General features: G+C 36.9%; 2 protein-coding genes across 2 annotated transcripts; both read left to right on the top strand.

Annotated features, from left to right (window-relative positions):
• Positions 1–238: 238 nt before the first annotated feature.
• Positions 239–22,519, top strand: pals1b (protein associated with LIN7 1, MAGUK p55 family member b). The gene is made up of 14 exons (XM_052586754.1): positions 239–333; positions 1,975–2,279; positions 2,364–2,572; positions 4,946–5,023; positions 6,596–6,721; positions 6,838–6,999; positions 7,496–7,573; positions 8,216–8,399; positions 8,917–8,985; positions 9,146–9,217; positions 9,883–10,050; positions 11,060–11,262; positions 19,954–20,070; positions 21,164–22,519. Exons 2-14 carry the CDS (start codon positions 2,051–2,053, stop codon positions 21,338–21,340), a joined length of 1,872 nt encoding a protein of 623 aa, XP_052442714.1. The 5' UTR covers positions 239–333; positions 1,975–2,050; the 3' UTR covers positions 21,341–22,519.
• On the top strand, positions 11,794–17,601 carry LOC127984214 (chimeric ERCC6-PGBD3 protein). The gene is made up of 4 exons (XM_052586753.1): positions 11,794–12,079; positions 13,221–13,808; positions 14,642–15,028; positions 15,218–17,601. The coding sequence occupies exons 1-4, from the start codon at positions 11,922–11,924 to the stop codon at positions 17,493–17,495; spliced, it is 3,411 nt and encodes a 1,136-aa protein (XP_052442713.1). The 5' UTR covers positions 11,794–11,921; the 3' UTR covers positions 17,496–17,601.
• Positions 22,520–22,522: the final 3 nt, after the last annotated feature.

Below are 22,522 nucleotides of genomic sequence, written 5' to 3'. Positions count from 1 at the left end.
GATTTTATGTTAGATAATTTATCTGACTTTATTATTCCATAGAATTTGAGATTTATTAACAAATTTGGTTTATATACAAATTTGTAGCCTGTATAGGTCATGAAATATGAATACAAATGATATGTTTAGTTGTAGAAACTATCAGACGGTCAGAGATGTTGGTCAGACTCGTGGTCTGTCGGGTTTAGAGCAGATTACTGAACTCATGAAGTCACCGCTCATCCACATTAGCCTCAGACGCCTGAGCTGTGAACGCTCACACGTCTACTGGACCTGAGTGAAAACACCACTGGAATCACTGCTTTCTTCACCAGCAGCTGCTCCGTGCACACAGTGAGTAATGGCTTCTTCAGGATAGAGTCAGTTTAGTTTGTATTTATAGTTATTGACTGTGTGAAGGTTGCTTTGCTTTTAGGTGATGTTGGGCTGCTGTATGTTAATGTTAGGTCACAGAAAGGTCAAGGGTTCAAACCCCACAAGGGTTGATACATAACTGTCCACACTGTGTTCATCTGTCAGCTTTGCATTAAAGATGCATTGAAACTGAAGTGAAATTCAGCAGAGCATGAGCATCGCTGCAGGTCAGGAACGACTAGAGGAAAACGTGCGAGAGCTTAATAAGTTTATCTACATTAGTGGCTCTTAAAAGGTCTCAGGGGTCAATTACTGCTGTATTTATCGAAACTGTTACGGGTGGTTTAATAACCACATGCAATGAAGTGAACGTTTCACTTAATCCCTCACAAAAATGAGCGATTGTACCTTAAGATTCTGTCAAAATACCGTAGTTACTCACAGAAGCTTGCTTTCTGTCATTTTATTTGTTAAATATTTACTATGACAGTGACGCAAATATCATGTTTGAACAATTTTCAGAAACAGAAATGGCAAGTAAATTTTTATCAAATATGAAATTTGAAATCAGAAAAACTGAATAGTTTTATTTATAAAATTGAAAAGTCATTTTTAGAGTGCAAACAGTGACATTTCGTTCTTGTTTTTAATGCATGTTTGGTAAGGTTTAAGTTATTTATAGGCATCTCTTTTTGTAGATCAACTGTCCTTTAATTAGATGTGCAATAGTAAGAGACAATCTGTTAGTATTAATTTAGATATTGTGTTTTATGGGAGATATTAATAAAACAGATGTCCATGCAGCTTGTTTAAATCCTTTAAGGAATTAATTTGGAATTAATTTGTTTGCCTGAAACTTGCTTGTAGCTCGATTTATGTGAGTCTCCAGGTCCTAGTGTGTGTGTGTGTGTGTGTGTGTGTGTGTGTGTGTGATTCTGAAGTTAGAGTTAACTAATCTCAGATAGCAGATGGTCGTCTTTCACTGCCACCTGTTACTAAACAGAGCTCATCGTCTGCGTCACGCGACTGCTGAAATCTGATTGGTTCCTTCAGAGAAAGTAGATTCAGTCAAAATATTTACATTTTAAAAAATTTTCCAGCTTAATTTAAAGGGCTCATATATTGAAAAATCTAAATTTCTGGATCTTTTGAGATAGAATTTTATTTCTGATGTGAGAAATCCAAAAACATCATCAGTGACTGCTCACTGGTTTTGATGACAACCATGTAAAGGTGTGTGTGCGTGTGTGTGTGTGCGACATATCAAGACACAACTCTGTATAACGGCATGGGTATGACACAGGTATTACAAGGAGAGGGTGACTTAGGAGGACATAACCCATGTCCCCATTTTTCAAAACGCTTATAAATCATACAGAATTTGTTTTTTTGAGAAAGTAAAAATGCACAAAGTTTCCTGTGAGGGTTAGGGTTAGGTGTAGGGTTGGTGTAGGGCCATAGAATATACAGTTTGTACGGTATAAAAACCATTACGCCTATGAGATGAACACACTTTTCACAAAAACAAACGTGTGTGTGTGTGTGTGTGTGAAAGAAAATTGCAATACAAATTACAGCATTTGTAGAAAGCGGCTTCTATTTTGTTTGCATGTGTTTCAGGGAATCAGGAAATCATAACTGCATCAGTGTCTCAGCGCTTGTAGTGTATTGTAGTTTACTGTATCAAAAAACAGCCATGTTAACGTTACACATGAATGGTGACATGAGCAAGACCGAGAAGATCCAAGATGATCCAGACGAAGTGATGATGATGGAGGAGGAAGAGGCTTGGGAACTGGCTCAGGACACCGATCTGAACTCTTCCTCATGTCTCACATCGGCACAGAGCAGCACCGAGCTCATTTTTGATGGAGTGGATGTTGCAGAGGAAGCCAAGTCAATATCAGAGGAGAGGAAGACAACAGGTGAGAGACAATTAAATGATGCTTTTGAATCAGATGTAGTTTTTTTATAGTCTAGCACTAATGTTTCTCTCTCGGTGTTGTCAGAGCTGGAAGACTTGCTGGAGTCTCTGCAGCATCTGCAGCTGTGTCTGACGGATGCTGAGAGTCAGCAGGATGTTCAGCTGCTGCTGGAGCTAATGCTGCAGTCAGACTTCCAGCAGGCGTTCATCATGCATCGCAGCTTGGCTCAGAGCACGAGACACCTCTGTCTGCCGTTCCCGCTCACCGCACACGCACAGCAGCTCAGAGACGAGGTACAGCTCGCATTACCAGACCAACATCCAGATTCACAGCAGAATAACACTTAGAAGCCCAGCTAATCAGAATATGTTTTGTTTAAAATATGTTTGATTTAGTTACGAAATCATTATTTCTGAGAGTTCTCTGAACATTCAAAACAGTTAAAATATTTGTTTGTTTGTTGGTTTTATAAAAGTTAAGGCAACATTCCATTTTTTTCAGACATAATGGAAACATTACTTTGGAATGTTCTGAAAAAAGTAGCAACATTTTAAACAACTAAAACGATACATTTAAAAAAATACATTCCATGAATGATTTATAAATAAAGCTGATTTGTTAACATTTGAAAACATTTATTTATGAAAATGTTATTTATGAATGTTTTTTGATTATGCATATAACATTAAGGGAACATTCCTTATTATAGAAACATTACTTTGGAATTTTTTTTTTTTTTTCTACTTTTAGAAGCAAGTGTCCAGGTTATATTATAAATATATTATATACTAATATCAGTTTTTAAAATGTTTTAAAAATGTTTTTTTGGTTATGCGAATGTTAAAGGCGACATTGCATTTTATAATTTTACAAACATCATGGTAACATTAGTTTTGAATGTTCTCTAAATGTTTTGAAATGTAGTAACATTTGAAAAATGTTAGATGAACTTTGAACTAAAACATTTTAGAAAAAAAAAATTCTGTGAACAGTATTTTTATCAAGTTCTTTATCAAGGTCTAGTCAAACGTGTTTCTTTGTGTGGTATGATATTCCCTGTAGTGTGCTCTGTTGCATACTGCACACTTGAAGGATGTCATTCAGCTATTCCATGCATGCTACAAACTTGCATACCATGCCCTGTATATTTCAGAAAAACTAAGAGTAGCAAGTTATATTGTCATTTTTACTTGCTTATTCTGTCCATTCAACTCAGAATAATGCAATAGCATGCAACTCTGCAAGTTTTAAAATATTTAAATAATAAAAAGATAAGCAAGCGAATATGTAATCACTCACAAATTATTTATTATTATCTATATTTTATGCATTAAAACGTTTGGAACTGGTATGATTTTTAATGTTTTTGAAAGAAGTCCCTTATGTTCACCAAAGCTGTATTTATTTGATCAACAATATTGCAATATAAAATAAACATATAGTGTATGTGAATCGGATCTCTATTTTTGTGGTATTTCTAACCCTTGTACTTGAGCAAAGGCCGTCTGAAGTGCTTATTAATAAGGACGTTGTGATTGGTTGATCTGCCCTGTGCCAAAGCTTGTAGCTGGATGAAGCTGGGTTTGTAATCTGTCATTGGCTTATGGACTGAGACAAGATACTAAGACAAGATCCTGGAGGCCAGAATGAGATCTGATGGATTATTACAGTCACTGTATGTGTGTGCGCTTATTAGGTGTTTAATGCTACACAGAGAGGTGTTAGCATGCGGTTTCATCACATACTCAACATTACATAACATTCACAAGCCTTTTTATTTCTCTAATGTGATATTTCATAGGGAAACAGGATATTTCACTCCCAAAAAAATTATCCATTTGACTGGATGTTAGATACCATATGGTTGTAGACGTTTCTTAAACTAAGAAAATGAAACTTTGCTGAAAATGTACTCACCCCGCAGGCCATCCAAGATGTAGATGAGTTTGTTTCTTCAGCAGATTTGGAGAAATGTAGCATTACATCACTTGCTAACCAATGGATCCTCTGTAGTGAATGGGTGCCGTCAGAATGAGAGTCCAAACAGCTGATAAAAACATCAGTAATCCACATCACTCCAATCCATCAATTAACATCTTTAGAAGTGAAAACTGTGTGTTTGTAACAAACAAATCCATCCAAATCCAGCCACATATTTGTTTAGAGCACGTTTTGACCTTGTAAACGGTGCTTGATCTGTGCATATCTCTCTCCTGATTCAGACCAGAACACTTTTTCACTGGAGGAAACGTTATTATGGATTATGAGCTTTGAATTTAACAATGTCTTAATTATAGAAGACGTTATCTCAAGACACCAATTGATGGACTGGAGTTGTGTGGATTACTTATGAATTATTGTGATGTTTTTATCATCAGTTTGGACTCTCATTCTGACGGCACCCATTCACTGCAGAGCATCCATTGGTGAACACCTGATGCAATGCAACATTTTTCCAAATCTGTTTAGATAAAGAAACAAAATCAGTAAATTTGTCATTTTCGGGCATAAAATCTGTGCATATTATCCGATGGAGAATTATTAGGTTTTCATCAGATTATTTTTAATGAGCAACCGTGCTAGTGATGCTTGTCTAGACGTTGCTGTACAGGTCTATGAAGCTCTACTCATCAGTGTCGTTGCTGACAGATGTTCTTGGTCTTCAGGTGGAGAGTGTCCTGCAGTCCAGCAAACACACCGAAGCCACAGAACTCACAGGCCTTCTGACCTCACCAAACCTGCAGGTAAATCACGAGGAATCAATCTCGCATCTGCATCATTCTACTGAAGGTTGATTGGACACACACCCTTTGACACCAGCAATAAGGATATGGAAGTTTCTCCTCCCATTTAAAAGTGAAATGGCCAGAAACATTTCATTTTTAAAGGCAGGACTTTTCCAAAACATCAAACCAGCTAACAGTGAAGATTCTCATAACTTTTTTATAAATTCAATAAATGTAAGGAATCAAAATAACAAACAAAAAAGTTACTTGATGAACATTCTCAGGATGTCCTTATGGATGTTCTTTGACAAACACTGCAGATAAGAAAATGTTTTTGTAATGTATAACTAGCATTATAATCATAACGAAAAAACTGGACATATATTCTTAAAATAACTTTCAAATTACATTTTATTTTTGGTTAAAAAAAAATCAAGTTAGTAGAACATTTTACAAAACATTTTTGCAACATTGAAATAACATTCAAATCATGGACATTTTAAAGCTTTAGAAACAATTCAAAACAACATTCCCATAACATTTTTATAACCTAAATTTACTACCTGGGAAATGATACTCTGTAACTTTTTCTGAATCTAAAAATGCATGCTGCCATCTCAGATGTTTTGAGTGGTTGCTAGTGTTTTCTGTGTTCATTTGTTTTTTGCTTTGTTTTTTTTTACTCAGCCTTTTGTTTTGTTTTCAGAAATATGCATGATGATATAGTCAGTTGTAACTTATTGTTTGCATCTTTCGGTCTAGGCCACATCTGAACTAGTGAAGTAGATGCATAGTTGTTGATCAAAATAAATCAAGACCTGATTGGTTGTCTCACATATTCAGGCCCAACACAAGGGCGTGAAAACAACCTCTCTGTGTGTCTATTTGTACACACCACAGGTTAGATCCAATTAACGGCCTTAGAAACAGATACCTGCCACGAGTTGATTCCCCTCCCCACCTTCTGTCAGTACACACAGTGGCTGTTTAAAACCGCACAGCTCTATTATTCTTCATACGGTATACATGCATGAGGAGGTAAGGGGTGATATGATGACTGACAGCACTGTGGGAGATTACGGCGGGTTTATGTTCAGGTTAAACTTTGCATTGAGTTTGGCAGAAACTGATCTTATTATAGCAAGGTACGAGATGCCACCTTCACCTTCACTGAGGTAAAGCACCAATCCTGGTGCTGGGACAGTCTCGGGGTTAAACGACATGGGCGGGAACTTCGGGTGTTTCTTAGCTTGCTTGACTGTTTGCGTGTTTAAAAGACATTTCAAAGCAGGGATTTTTTTCAATGCATACAGTTATTTTATGCAACTTGCTGCCAACATTATGCTTTTAAAATGTTTCTATGCAGCTGCTATGGTGTAAATAGTTGCTAGTGTGTTTAAGGTGTTTGCTATGCAGTTGCTGAAGTGCTATGAGGGTTTTTGTTGCTGTGCAGTTGCAGGGGTGTTGTGTTTCTGGGGTACTACTATGCAGATCCTAAGGTGTTCTGGATGATTCCTTACTGGCTCAAATCATAAGAGTCGATGCTGACATCTCTATTCACCAGTGTTTATGTTCATGGCTCTTCCTCAGGCCCTGATGGAAGCTCATGACTGTATTGCCGAGCAAGAATTGGATGTCGAAACTATTGAATCCGTGGACCGGGATGAAAAGACCACCAAACTGGTTTCCCTGGAGAAGATTCGTGACATGCCTTTGGTGTGTATCTGTGTTATTCATCTACATAATACATATTCTTTTAAGGCAGCACTGAATGTGTCACTGTAGTTTCTGATGATGGGTTTGTTGTACTGTTACCCCTTAATATTGTTTAGGGTGTGACCGTTCGGAATGAAGATGACCGTGTAATCATCAGTCGAGTGGTGAGCGGCGGGACGGTTGAGAAAAGCAACCTGCTCAGTGAAGGAGATGAAATCCTGGAGATCAATGGAGTTCCAGTCCGTGGAAAAAGTGTTAATGATGTTCACAACATTTTGGTGAGATCCAGAAAGACCTAAAATCCTTGCAACTTAATTTACCAAAATAATTTGTTATTATAATTTATATTACTGCTCAAAAAAAAAAAATGGATCGCTCTCATGTTCATAAAGACTTTATTTATTTGATTTAAAATACAGTGAAAACCGTAATATTGTGAAATATTTTTACAATGTAAAATAGCTGCTTTTTATGTGAATGGATGTTAAAATGAAACCGAAATCATTATAATATAATGATTCGCAGCTTAGAAAAAATATCTGATTATTATCAGTGTTGAAATCAGTTGTGCTGCTTCATATCTTTTTTGGCAGCCGTGGTATATTTTATTTTCAAGTTGCTTTGATGAATTAATTAAATATTTTGTAACATTATAAATTTCTTTACTGTCACTTATGGGAAATTTAAATAAACCTTGGTAAATACATTTTTTTCTTTCAAAAAATAAATAAAATACGATCAGTTAACATCTGTGTTCTTCTTGTTTGTCTGTAGTCCTGCATGCATGGGTCCCTCATGTTTCTTCTCATCCCAAACTCTCAAAACAAAATATCGCCTCACCGACCAACCGTGGTATGACTTTATCTGTAATTTCTTAATTTTCATTCCTTCTTTTGAATGTGTTTTTAGGCTTGTCTTCAACTGTTTCAAATAGGGATGCACGATAATATCGGCACAACATCGGTATCGGCCGATAAAAGCTTAAAATGACCATCATCGGTATCGGCCAATATGAATATTTCTGCCGATGAGCCAAAACGATATTCTCCGAGTGAAATAATTGACCTGTTTTTCAGGTGTGAATGTCTGTCTACATTTGTAAAATAATACATTTATGGTAGAATCAGTACAGAAGAGATACATGGATTTCTCTTCAGTAAAATTAAAGTTTAAATATATCAGGCAAAAATGTTTATATATATCGGTATCGGTATCGGCATCGGCCAAAATTATTTTGAAAATATCGGCATATCGAATATCGGCCAAAATCCAATATCGTGCATCCCTAGTTTCAAACCCTATAGTATGCTTCTTCCCACAATGCATTCTGGAATTGCTTTATTTATTAGTATACTTGTGAAAAATTTATGAGGGCTGATACCTGTGATAACTACTATTTTAAATAGATTTTATATTTGGTAACAGCTCATTAGGGTTTGGTATAAAGCTTATACATGAGCTTTGTCCTTGTCTCTTTGTTCTCTTTCTTTACAGATGCATGTGAAGGCAAACTTCAGTTATGACCCATCTGAGGACCCATACGTGCCATGCAGAGAGCTCGGCCTCTCCTTCCAAAAGGGAGACATCCTACATGTCACCAGCCAGGACGACCCTAACTGGTGGCAGGCGTACCGGGACGGACATGAGGAACAGAAGCCCCTTGCTGGACTTATACCTGGTTAGAACAATTAGCAGAGTGCCTGCTCAATTACAGGATAGAGACATAATGCAATTGCATGTAAATCAATTGAAAAAATAATTTAATGTTTTGCGGAATAGGGCAACATACAATGATATCCATCATGCATTTGCAATAAATTAGCACTTTTTATTTGCCAATTAAGTTTAAACTCTTATTCAGTGATTTTTTTAGTATTATTGTATTGTTATTTTTTTATTGTTTATATTTAAAATTAGATTTATTTTCTATTTGTGTGTATATATTATACACTTTATAAGTTTTCTAAATTTGTTGTGTGCTGTTTTTATTTTTATTTTGTAATCATATTAATCTAATTTATAATTCATATTTATTTCGGTTTTGGTCAAGTCAGAAAAATATTGAGATATGTTTTTGCCACTATTGCCTATGTGCCATTTAATAATACAGTCTTTCCCTAAGTAGTATTTGCTTGTCTAACATACCATAGTAAGACAAGATCATCAGTGGTCATCATCTGTTGTGTTCTTTCAAGGGAAGAGCTTCCAACAGCACAGAGAAGCCATGAAGAAAACCATTACAGAGAGAAATCAAGAGTATAAAGGTGAGCTGGACCACATCTGTCTGAAACTCACTCACTTCCTGCCAGAAATAAAACTTCTGTAGAGACACAAACTTTGGGTGTTAATCATCCTTGAAAGATTTAGAAGTTGCTGTTGATCTTAGAAGTTTGGTGTCACTGATAACAGATCTTCTTTCCTCAGGGAAACTTTGGTGTGCAAAGAAAGGCAAAAAGCAACGGAAAAAACTCTTGTTCAATCCTACTAAGAATATCGGTGAGAATTAAATCAAAATTGAAATTCATCCTTAACTGAAATAATTATTCCTGCTGTTAGTCATCGGTTCTAGTGTAATGAAAATGCTGTGGGTGTTGCACTGTTGTTGTTGTTGTGAAGTTGCTAGGTGTACTTTGTGGTTTCCAATGTGTTGCTAATAGGTTGCTCTTGTGTCTTAGTTGTGCAAATTCAAATGATCCACTGAAATTCCCTTGCTATGATTTGAGTGCACGTATAAGTATAAAAAGTAGAGTTTTCCCACCCGTTTTGGATTGCATGTGATTCAGCTGATGGGTTTGAGGTGTGAATGGTTCCTGGTGGTTGAAAGGCTGAGGATATAAGAGTCGTTAGCTAACTGACAGACGTTCATGGAGGGAGATTTCTTCTCCTGCAAAAGATGGGCAATAAGAAATAACAATGAAAAGCGTTTCTAACCCCCGAGTTGCAATTTGCATTTAAAAACAGAATGTATGCTGAGAATGAACAGGTTTACCTTTTTAGCTTTTGGGATTCAGTGTTTAGCTTTTGTCTCGTTTTGTGGATATTCATTGTTTGGGAATTTCTTTGAAAACATTTGTTGAGCTGAGTTCAATAGCCCTGGTATAGACTAAAGAAATTCATATTTTGCAAAAACTCACCAGTAATGAATATTTGTAATTGTTCAGAGCATTACACCGAGGATATCCTGACCTACGAAGAGGTGGCCCTGTACCATCAGCCGCCCAACCGCAAGCGGCCCATCGCTCTGATTGGTCCACCTAACAGTGGACACGATGAACTGAGACAAAGACTGCTCTCTTTAGAGCCTGACCGATTCGCTGGTGCTGTCCCACGTAAGAATTGGGTTTTTCCTTTACAACTTTGGCTTAAAGTTGTTTAACATCCAAATAATAGTAGGAAGTACAATGGCTCGCTTCCAAAATGATCGATATTAATATTATATGTCATACGAGATTCATTATGTTGAAATGCTGTAATATCATACTTATGAAATGTAGCATTGCATCACTTTCTCCCCAATGGATCCTCTGCAGTGAATGGGTGCCATCAGAATGAGTCCAAATGCATAAAACTCCATAAGTAATCCACTCCAGTCCAGGGATAACTACTACTGCTGTAACTACTCCAACTCAATGCTTGGAAGAAACAAATCCATCATTAAGCCATTTTAAACTGTCACTTCTGGCCAAAATATGAGCATAATTCTCCAGTGAAAAAGTCTCTCACATTAAAATCCACCTAAATCATCCCAAATCCAATTTGTTTAAAGCTGTTTTGGCTTGGTTTGTCTAACTCCGTTCCTAGAAGGCTGGAGCTCTGCATAGTTTGATTCAACCCTAACTGAATATTGATCCAACTAATCAAGTCCTTCAGGCTTATTTGAAAACTACATGGTATGTGTGTTGGAGCAGGGCTGGAATACAACTCTGCAGGGCTCTGGCCGTCCAGGAATTGATTTTGACACCCCTGGTATTGAGGATTTGGTTGGATTTGTTTCTTACAAACACACAGCTTTTTACTTTACAAGATGTTAACTAATGTACTGGAGTGAAGTGGATTACTGTGATGCTTTTATCAGCTGTTTGGACTCTCATTCTGACAGCACTCATTCACCGCAAAGCATCCATTGCAAGTGATGCAATGCTAAATTTCTCTCCAAATCTGATGAAGAAACAAACTCATCTATGGCCTGCAGAGTGAAGCTATTTAAAGCAAATTCTCATTTTTGGGTGAACTATTCCCTTAAGAAAAACTGAGTTGCATATGCAATACAAACAAACATTTATACACAGCCTACTGTTTTGCATTGTACTTGGATGTATTTTTGAACATTTGTCACAGATACCACACGAAACCCCCGTGCACACGAGGTCAACGGCAGGGAGTACAACTTTGTATTCCGACAGCGCTTTGAATCTGACCTGGCTGCGGGGAAATTCATTGAGTCGGGCGAGTTTGAACAGAACCTGTACGGCACAAACACAGATTCAGTCAGACAGGTTGTCAACTCAAGGAAAATCTGTTTGCTGTGTCTGCATCCCAGGGTAAGATGGAGTAAGAACTTGCATAATTGCAATGGTACAGCATGGAATTAGTGTGCCATATGTGATGTAAATTACAAAAAAATAAGCAAACTGAAAAGTTCAGTAAAGTAATTAATATGCAATGATATTTGTCTATTAAAATGGCAAAATCTAGCTATACAAAAAGCTGTGGAAATCTGATGAACTACACAACTACATTTTGCAATTGTCACATAAGCAGATTTTCTAATATGCAGCACTAGAAAAAAAGAGCAGTAAAAACAAAACAAACGGCAGTTTTTATTTAAATATTTTATTTATTTTTTTACATTATCAAATCAAACAAAAAGGCAAGGACCAAGAGTCAAGACAGCACTAAACGAGTGCACTGAAATAAATATTTTTACATTTGAAAAATATGTATTTTATAGATTTGCTTCTTAAAGAATATAAATAAAAGGGTCTGCTTTTCACGTCGCATAACTGATGATCTCAGCCATCGTTCGCACGTCACTCAAAAAGTGTGCTCCAATCGGAGACTGCGATAATTCCTACGTAGCAGTGGAAGGCGGGGCTTATGGAGAGCCCTCTGAACGCCGTGAGCCTGCGCGCGTGTTCTGCAGAGTCTGAACCCGGTTCGAGAAGGCAACGTTCAGTTTTCTTCATCTTTTCTGCTCGAAATGGCATCGACAGAGGATGTCGGGGCGAAAAAGCAGATGTTTTATGAAATCGAGTGCGTTATAGACGACTGCGACACTGAAGTTGGATACAAACCCCTCTCAGACAGCGACGAGCTCGACGATTCGGCGGAGGAGGACGAGGAACCGCGGGAAGAAGAGTGAGTGATACGGCATGTGTAGCGTTTTTACCTGTTGTGGGGTAGAAAATGATCCTTTTATTGCTTAATGCAGAATGCAATTATGTTAAAGGTAGATGGGGAATGCAGTGCTTGCAAGACACCAAACATAGTGTGAAAAATAGTGTAAAAACCTTCATATAATCTAGCTAATATGAATCAGTTTGAAACATATATTTATCTATCTATTTATATATATATATGAGAGAGAAAGAGTGTTACACTTATAACAGTTTTTTTGTCTGCAAAATGGGCATAAATCGCAATGACGTCATCTTGCACTCAGGGGCGTTTCCATATTTTTTTCCAATTACATGTATAAGACTGTCCAGTCCTCTAAATATTGTAGACATAAATCATATAGGATATTCTAAGAAAAAAGGATGCTCCCATTGCAAATTGTTAAAAACTGATATTTTTATATGTAATTGGGAAAAGATGCAAGGATCATCTGTGACCAAGAAAGTCTGTAATGCATTGAAAAAGCAGTCAGTTTCTCTGTTAATAATAGACTTCAAAAGGGTCTGACACTGGTAAAGCAATGTTGCTATGCAACAAAAATAGCAATTTGCCATGGGAACTGTCCCTGTATATGCTGTTTGCAAAAATGCACAGCTTTTAAAGGGAAAAGGTTCTTCTTGCCACCAAATGGTATGGTTAAAGGGATATTTAAGAAAAACAATATAATACAAATTATTTTATTTCACAGTACAACTGTAAAATTACTAATTTTCAAATGTTTCGTTTTTTGGTAGAACAGCTGGGAGCCCATAAAGTTTGGCTATTGTTGTCAACAGCCAGTTTATAAGCAGTTCTCATTGAAAGTTTGGGAATATGGTTCTTAAATACACTTTATAAGCGACCCAGTTTCCTGCGAACTGAGACGCTGAAAACGCTGGTTTGTGAGCAGTTTGTTTGTAAATCAATCGTCATTATGCAAAGATGTAAGAATATCAAAGCAGTGTTGCAAGCACTGTAGTCAATGTATTTTTTGCATGTATCATTTGCATGCATGAATGTTTTTGTTTTTTTCTTTAATGCTTTTCTTTTGCCAAAAGTGTAATGAATAACAATAAATCTCTTTAATGTGGTATAAAAGTTAAGTGTATTTATTTTGTTCCAGAATTGATTCTTCTGAAGAATGGGAGCCTCTCAGGCGCTCAAAACTAAAGAGGAGCTCATCCTCCTCGCCTTCATCATCTTTACCACGCCGGAGAGGACGACCACGTAAAAACACTTCGACGACCTCTCCATCAGCACCAGCGATGGCCCACAAGCCGAAAACAACCTCAGCCCTCTCCTTACCTCGACGGAGAGGCAGACCACCTAAAGACAAATCTAAAGCCAAACTCTTTTCCAAACCCAGCCCGTATCCCGCGATCGTGCCTAAACCCCCCTTATATGGCACGCTGATCCCTAATTCCTCCATTAAATTCAGCCCTAATTCCACATCCACCTTTACACTTGGCTCCAATTTCACTCCTATAACCCTTACCAATGCCTCTTCCTCTGTTAAACTGAATCCTAATTCTACACCCATACTCATCTCTAATCCCGCTTCCACTTTTAAACTCAGCCCGGATTCCACAGCTGCCTCCCATCAAGCGCCGATAGCTACGCTCTTCTGTACACCAACATCAACAGGGCTTGTGTTTGACGGCAACACCAACAAGATCCCAACTGTGAAGAAAGAGGAACCATGGGAAGAGAAGTGAGTAAATTAATTTCCATTTATTTTTTTTAAATTGGTTTACAGTGTGTGTGTGTGTGTGTTGAACCCTGTTTCTGCCACACACACACAAAAAAAAAACTCAATATTTAGAATTTTTCTTAGAATTCAGACATTTTTTCTCATAATTCTGATTTTACATCTTGCAATTTTTTTTTCGTGTCACCCAGCTTATATTTTCACGTTTATATTTGTACATTTGTAAGATTATATTTCACATATTTTTTCAGAATTGTGAGTTAACAATTGCGAATTTATATCTTGAAATTCTCAACTTTTCTGATAATTCTGAGAAAATAACTTTAACTGAGATAAAGTTGCCGTTACCTTTTATTTTATTTATATAATTTTTTTTTTCATGGCTTCCATAGTAAAGTGAACTGGACACATTATAAACATTCTATTTTTTTTTTTTTGCCATCTTTTACAAATACTTTATTAAGGGAGGACACAAGTCTTTAAAAGTGACAGTAAATGGAAAAAACTGTCTAAAAATTATTGTTTTACCTAAGCATTAAATCAGCATATTAGAATGATTTCTGAAGGATCATTGTACACTGAAGACTGGAGTTATGATGCTGAAAATTCAGCTTTGATCAAAACAGTAATTTACATTAGAAAAAATATTTCAGTTAAAAACAGCTATTTTTAAATCTAATAATCACAATAGCAAATTTTACTAAACAAATGCAACTTTGTGAGCCTTAAAGACTTCTTTTAAACACATAAAAAAAACCACTAACCCCAAACTTTTGAACTGTAGTGTAACTGTGCGACATGCATGCATAATGAATCATCGTTGGTTTGTGTTACAGTGTGGATGCTATTGAAGAATGGCCTATTACAAAGAAAGAAATCCTAGAGCATTCAGAATCACCGAATGCAAAGAGGCAACGACTCTCATCTCCAATCCCTCAGTCTACAACACCTCTATGTACAGACGGACCCTTGAAGCACAGTTCAAAAACTACCCCTAGTCCTATGCCTGAACTTGCACCCATAGCCTCTTCTGATCATGTGTCCACCTCTCAACCCACTTCCACAACCATAGATGAACCATTGACCGCTCTATTCACATCTGATTCCAACCCTAATTCTGAACCCATCAGACCTTGGGCTGACAGTGACCTCAACAGTGACCTTGATGGCGATAGCGACGAGATCAGTGATTCGGGGAGAGAAGAGGAACTGTGGGAAGAAGAGTAAGGAAGTCTTGCATTTGTTATAGAAGTTTATTAACACAGAAAACATTTTTGCATCTAATAAAAAGGTCTCCTCTTACATCTATTATTTCATGTAAGGCTTTAGAGGCTTAACCCAGATACTAGTTTTCAGTTTTTATTGTGGCCACCGAATTTATGCATATAAATTGTGTTTGTTTTGTATTACAGTCCTGATTCTGCTGACGATTGGAATCCTCTTCTGGAAAGTCCGGATCGTTCAAAATCACCTGCATCAGCTCAATCTCCAAGTTCAGGCAACCCCACTACACCCACATCATCAGGACCCATAAACCAACTCTCTAAATCCACATCTGAACCTGCTTCTAAAGCCACGCCCACTTTTGAAGCCACCACTAACCCCGCCCCTGAAGCCACTCCCACGACCAACCATAATTCCATTTCCGCTCCCATCCCTAGTCCAGCTCCCACAGTTCCACGAAAGAGAGGCCGGCCTCGAAAGCATCCTTTAAAACCCAATCTCATACTTAAACCAACCCCTGATCCTGCTCCTGCTCCTACAACCCTCCCAAGTTCATTACCAGCTGCTGATTCCACTCCTGTAACCATCTCCGATCCCTCCGCTGATCCCATTCCAGCATCAAGTTTGGATCCTTCTCCCAATCCCACAATCTCTATCAATTCTGAACCCAATCCCGAACCTGCCTCCACATCTGAAGCTATGCTGCAACCTGCTTCGACCAAAGAGAAACCGAAGCTCGTCGCAACTCCTTATTCACCGAACCAAACCAGAGACAAGTCATTATCTGCTTTGGATTTACCTTGGACGAAAGTTGACGGCAAGACAGATAAGTGGCTTGACACCACCAATGAGGATGAGGAACCACTACTACCGAATTACTCTCCCAAGCAACCTCCAGGTCCACAGCTCACGATGGACGCAACGTATACACCCTTAGAGTTGTTCCAACTCTTTTTCACCAAGTCTGCAGTCAAGACAATCGTTCGAAACACCAACAGCAATGCTGAAAAGAAAGTGAAAGCTGGAAAGAAGTTTGTCTGGTTACCTCTAACCGTAGCCGAGTTCTACTCGTATTTGGCGTTAGTTGTGTACATGGGGCTGGTGAAGGTGAAGTCAATTGCAGACTACTGGACGAGAAAACGAATCTACAATTTCTCATACCCATCATCCATCATGTCCCGAGCAAGATTTCAGGTTATCTCCTGGAATCTTCTCCTCTGTGATCCTAAGGAGGACGAGAAGAACAATAAGAAGAAAGGCACCATGGGTTACGACCGGCTGTTCAGAATCAAGCCTCTGTACACAGACATTCTTTCGGCGTGTAGGAAACACTTTCACCCCAACAGAGAGATTCTGGTTGATGAGAGAATGGTCGCTACCAAAGCTAGGCTTGGACTCAAGAAATATATGAAAGACAAACCAACTAAATTGGGGTACAAACTCTTCGTTCTTGCCGATGCGTCCTGTGGGTACACCTGGAATTTCTATGTGTATGAAGGAAAGACTTCAACGTCGTCGGGGAAAGGTGCCGGGTACGATTCGGTGAAGAGACTACTGGATCACAAGGTCCTCGGCAAGGGTTATAGGCTATACATGGACAATTTCTACACCAGCCCGACTCTTTTCTTGGATTTGTTGCAGAACGGCATCCTCGCTTGTGGTATGTTGCGCCATGCCTCAAGTTTACCGAAAACCAACGATCTGAGCGGAAGATCTGAATTGGGATCCATCCGTTGGTGTCGACAAGGTCCTCTTCTGTTCGTCAAATGGATGGATGCAAGAGAAGTCCTCATGTGTTCCTCGATTCACAAGGCGTTCACGGGGGATACAGTCACCAGGAACACAAAGGATTCCGATGGGGTTTGGAGAAAACGTCAAATTCCTGTTCCATCCGCTGTGAAGGACTACAGCAAATACATGGGAGGCATTGATCTCTCTGATTCCCTCATTGAGCATTATAACATTCTGCACAAAACCATAAAATGGTACAAGACCTTCTTCTTTCATTTTCTTGACATTGCAGTGGGCAACAGTTTCATCCTTCACCAAGAATTGGCGAAAGCTCAGAAAAAGGTTCCTCTCAACTATAAATTGTTTAAGGAAACTCTTGTTTCTGAACTCGCATGTGCCGGCAGAAGTAAGAATCCCTCTGCTGCCAAAGATCCCTCAACATCTGCCACACCGGTCTCCCGAAGAGTGCCTACAACCCATACTGAAACAAATGAAACTCTGTCCGACACGGAGTCATCTCCCCCAGCCTCACCTGCCCAGACGGAGCAATGCTATCCAGAGTATTTCGGTTCTGATGCTACACATGGGAGGCGAGTTTGTCATCTGTGCAAACTACAAGGAAATAAAGTCAAGACCCCCATATACTGCTCCCACTGCAAGGTGGCGTTGTGCTTCGTGTCAACACGTAACTGCTTCAAGAAATGGCACATGGATTATTACCTGGAGGATTTGTAGATATGTTGCATGTTTGGGTTGATTGAGGCATTTTATGACCATTTTTCATTTTGTATGAACTTGTTATTTGTATAGCTATGACTCTATTAAATACAACTACAACTGACATGGTCTTGTGTTTTCTGTTCGCATCTTGCTGTCCATTTTGCCTTTCAAATAAAACCAAATAAGGGCACTACTGAAATTCAATATTCATCATTAAAATGGATGTTTAGATGAAGCGTGTCTTTTTTGCGTTATATAAATACTTGGTCGTATGAGATTTACTGTAAGTATGTTGATTTCCGTGGAACGTGTAACATGGAGGAGTTATCGAATAATTGGTCAGTTTGAGGATCTCAGGCAGCCCAATACAGCAACACTGACTCATTAAAGTCGGGAAACCTGTTTGATAATATTTAAAGGGGTCATATGATGCTTTTTAAAAGATTGTTTTTTGTATTTGGTGTAACCAAATATGTTGACATGCTTCAATATTCAAAAAACACATTATTTTTCAAATACTGTACAATACTGTAGGTCTTCTATGCCCCGCCTCTCAAAAGCATCATTTTCTACAAAGTCCCTCCTTCTGCAAGAGCAGTCTGCTCTGATTGGCCAACTGACCCAGTACATTGTGATTGGCCGAACACTGCAAGTACTCGTCGGAAATGTAATGTCCCTTTCCATAATCATGAGCTTCATGTTTACAAATAAATGTAAAGACATTTAATAATGCCCTTAGTTTTACCATCAGTTCAAGCCTGAAAGGGGAACAGAGTGGCGTGGCACACAGTGATGAGGTTAAGACAGCTGACTCCACCGTGTGACCGTCTCTCTCTCTCTCTCTCTCTTTCTCTCTCTCTCACACACACACACGTTACAAGCAAAACTCTGAATTTGAACATCCAATAGCAAAAACTTTAATAACAAAACATACTTATAGTAGCTGATTCAGAAAGTCAGAATAACCTCCTATCATAGGTTCACGAAACGGTCATCCATAAAATGTGTTGCTGTTCTGTTGTAAGTAATCTTAAAGTTTCCTAAATGCATTTAATTTCTGAAGGCCTAACTGTGTTACTGAAACCACTCCTTCTTTCATTGTGTGAACATTCAGGCGGCATTACGCAGATATTTCCACGTAGTGATGTAGACATGTGGGGCGTGTTTGCTTGAGTGAAGTAAAGTATGTAAAGAAAGAAGTAAAGAAAATCTCTTTGGATTTGAGTCTTTAGTTTTTACAACATTACAGATCTTTATGCACCAAGAGCTTGTAACACTCAGAAGAGAAAGAAAACGTTTAGAATCTATCATGTAACTCCTTTAAGTATCATAGAGACTGGATTTTATCATTGAGGTTTTATTCTTATATTTTTCATTTTTATTGTAATTTTAGTTAAAAGTTTTAGTAATTCTGTTTTAATTCCTTTTTTTTGACTAAATGTTAATGAGAAATGTAGACTTGGCAACTAGATGGATTTTTTATTTTATTTTAACTAACATTTATTTCAAGTAACAAAGAAGTTTTTTCCGTTAACTATAACAAAGTTGAAAACCGAAGTTTTTTTCCTTTTTTATTTTATTTTTTTATTTTTTTTTATTTTTTTTGCTGCATGTGTGTAATGATGTTAGTGGCACAAAAATAGTAGTCTAGCACTCTAGGAATTTAGAAAAACCTGCTAGGTACAGTAGGTGTTTTCACAAAAAATTTTAAATTTAAAGTTAAGATTACAATCTGCAATTTGAAGAATAATAACCTGCAAAAAAAAAAAAAAAAAGTAGTGCTATTAAATTAATTTATGCATTTAGCAGATGCTTTTATCCAAAGCGACTTACAGTGCATTCAGGCACTGATTACAACCCTGATGATAAAATTTTTTACCTAACGTGTGTCCCTGGGAATCGAACCCACAACCTTTTGCTGCTAACATAATGCTCTACCACTGAGCCACAGGAACACTAAAATAAAATATAAATAAAAGGTGAGACTTTTGTTTTTCTGCAATAAAAAGTTATATTGAGGCACTAGATGATCTTGAAAATCTTTAGAAATAAAAGTTTTTTTTGTTTTTTTAACAAATGTCAAATACTTGAAATCGAATTAATGTGTTAAAGCATCTGTGATCTACAACAGAAAACTAAGAACCAGGTTTTACAAATTTAAAAAGCAGTGGGATTTATTACATCATATTATAATGTTTTGCCCTAAACCCCATTAATTTCTGACCCTGATTGTAATATAATGCAAAAAAAAAATGAATAATTACAAAAAAATACTAATAATCAGAAATCCTAAAACAACTGGACATACAGTAATGCAAATTTGTCGGGTAGTGTTAACGACATGATAACCGATTAGTCTCATGCTGTGAACATTATTATATATTAGGTACATTTAGAATTTTTTTTTTTTTTTTTTATTTGTTTCTCTGGTTTACATTTCATTAGATTTTTTTTTGTGTTTTGTATTTCTCAGTCCCTGCGAGTGCTGTGTTCCTCAGATCTTAAACCATACATCATCTTCATCAGGCCTTCTCCTCCTCCTCAGGAGCGTTTCTCCACCCTGCTGATCAGAGGAGTGAAGAAACACATGGTCTTCAAGATACACATTTTCATTTAGATTACACTAGCAGTCAGCTATATATACAGTACAGACCAAAAAGTTTGGAAACATTTTTAATGTTTTTGAAAGGAGTTTCTTCTGCTTATCAAGCCTGCATTTATTTGATCAAAAATACAGAAAAAAATGTAATATTGTGAAATATTACAACTTAAAATTATTGTTTTCTATTTGAATATACTTTAAAAAAATAATTTATTCCTGTGACGCAAAGCTGAATGTTCAGCATCATTTCTCCAGCCTTCAGTGTCACATGTAACATCAGTGGATCACATGATCATTTAGAAATCATTCTAATATTCTGATTTATTATGAGTGTTGGAAACAGTTCTGCTGTCGAATATATTTGATCAATAAAAGGTTAAAAAGAAAAATGTCTAATAATATATATTCTTTACTATCGCTTTTTATCAATTTAACACATCCTTGCTGAATAAAAGTATTGATTTTATTTAAAAAGAAAAAATTACTGACCAGTAGTGAATATTGTTATTACAAAATATTAATATTTTAAAAACATAGCTTCTTTTTTTTTATTCATCAAAGTATCCTAAAAAGTATCACGTTCTGAAAAAATATTAAGCAGCAGAACTGTTTCCAACTTTGATAATGAATCATCATATTAGAATGATTTCTAAAGGATCATGTGATAATGATCCTAAAAATTCAGCTTTGCATCACAGAAATAAATGATAATCTAAAGTATAATAAATTAAAAAACAATTATTTTAAATTGTAATAATATATCACAATATTAAAAAAAAATTCTGTATTTTTGATCTAATAAATGCAGGCTTGATGAGCAGAAGAAACTTCTTTCAAAAACATAAAAAATAGTAATGTTTCCAAAATTTTGGTCTGTACTGTATGTATACATATATAGTAAAATTTAGTAAATAGTGCATATGTATTTATACTGTATATACATTTAATTTATATATTTCTTATTTATACATTTTTAGTTATGTATGAATTTGATATTTGAGAACACAATCAACATAATATTTCACTCCAGATTTCTCTCTAAACAAAAATAATAGTTCTGTTGTTTCCTTGTTTCCCGCAGCCTGAGGATATGAGAGAGACCTCGGAGAAAGTGCGTGAGATGGAGCACAGCTACGGTCACTTGTTCGATGCGGTCATCACAAACAGTGAGCCGGAGAAGAGCGTCTCTGAGCTGCTGAGACTCGTCGACAAACTGGACATCGAGCCGCAGTGGGTCCCTTCAGCCTGGGTCAGCTAAAAAACACTTGCAGTTCAGAAGAAATCATGTGTTTTCTGTGTTGAAGGCTAGAAATGTTCAGTTTGAAATGGTACTATCACTGCATATTGTGCACATTATGCTAAATTTGTGTGTGTCTGCTTGTTAAAGGAAATGTTTTCCCCTTAAAATGAAAATCTCCTCACCCTCAGGCCATCCGAGATGTAGATGAGTTTGTTTCTTCATCAGATTTATAGAAATGCATCACTTGCTCTTATTTTCTAAACATAGACTCATATCTTCAAAATATTTCCTCACCATGGAGGATATTTAAGAGCAGTTTCATATAGCTTTAAGTCTATTTCCATGATCTTATAAGGTGATGTATTACACATTAAAGCTGCAGTAGGTAACTTTAGTAAAAAAATATTTTTTACATATTTATTAAACCTGTCATGATGTCCTGACAGTAGAATATGAGACAGATAATCTGTGAAAAAAGTAAAGCTCCTCTGGCTCCTCCCAGTGTCCTATTGCCATTTGCAGAAATACATCGCTCCCGTTGAAGAAACAACCAATCAGAGCTGCGGTCCGTAACTTTGTTTGTGTTCAAAATGTAGAAAAATGTATATAATAAGCGAGTACACCATGAATCCATTTTCCAAACCGTGTTTTTAGCTTGTCCTGAATCACTAGGGTACACCTATAATAAGTGTTTATATTCGGACTATTTTAGATTGCTTCGGGGGTCCCGCGGCGGAGTAACCCAGTACCTTTGTGATTCTTCATAGACATAAACAGAGAGAAGTAGTTCCGGCTACGATGTTCTTCCGCAAGACGCAAGCAGTTCTGTTTATCAACCGCTAGAGCGTCAAAAGTTCCCTACCGCAGCTTTAATGACATTGTTGAATGTGAAACTTGTGTATAATTTGAAAATACTGAAATCAAAACTAATGTTAAAATTGTTTTTCATTAAATGGTTAAATGGTGTAATGGTATAAATGCAGTGCTTGATATTTGGAGTGCAAAACCACTGAAGCAACTCTTAATTTCTTGCTTTAACATTTATTTTTGCTATGAAATGTTATGAATATGTGAATTAGATTTTTTTTTTTTTTGTTGCAAATTTTAATATAATATTGTTTGATATAATGCAATAATTTATATGGAAGCCCTTTCTGCCACTGGATTAAAAACAATAAATAAATTGAGAGGAAATTCCTT

This window comes from Carassius gibelio, chromosome B20, assembly GCF_023724105.1.
Source record: "Carassius gibelio isolate Cgi1373 ecotype wild population from Czech Republic chromosome B20, carGib1.2-hapl.c, whole genome shotgun sequence".
Taxonomy (NCBI): domain Eukaryota; kingdom Metazoa; phylum Chordata; class Actinopteri; order Cypriniformes; family Cyprinidae; genus Carassius; species Carassius gibelio.
This window is presented reverse-complemented; position numbering and strand designations above follow the sequence as displayed.

Excerpts from the sequence above, each read along its gene's own strand:
- pals1b (XM_052586754.1), top strand. The coding sequence starts at position 2,051 with ATGTTAACGTTACACATGAATGGTGACATGAGCAAGACCGAGAAGATC. Across the intron at positions 2,573-4,945 it reads CACAGCAGCTCAGAGACGAG|GTGGAGAGTGTCCTGCAGTC; the intron begins GTACAGCTCGCA and ends CTTGGTCTTCAG. Across the intron at positions 7,000-7,495 it reads ATGATGTTCACAACATTTTG|TCCTGCATGCATGGGTCCCT; the intron begins GTGAGATCCAGA and ends GTTTGTCTGTAG.
- LOC127984214 (XM_052586753.1), top strand. The coding sequence starts at position 11,922 with ATGGCATCGACAGAGGATGTCGGGGCGAAAAAGCAGATGTTTTATGAA. Across the intron at positions 13,809-14,641 it reads GAGGAACCATGGGAAGAGAA|TGTGGATGCTATTGAAGAAT; the intron begins GTGAGTAAATTA and ends TTTGTGTTACAG. Across the intron at positions 15,029-15,217 it reads GAGGAACTGTGGGAAGAAGA|TCCTGATTCTGCTGACGATT; the intron begins GTAAGGAAGTCT and ends TTTGTATTACAG.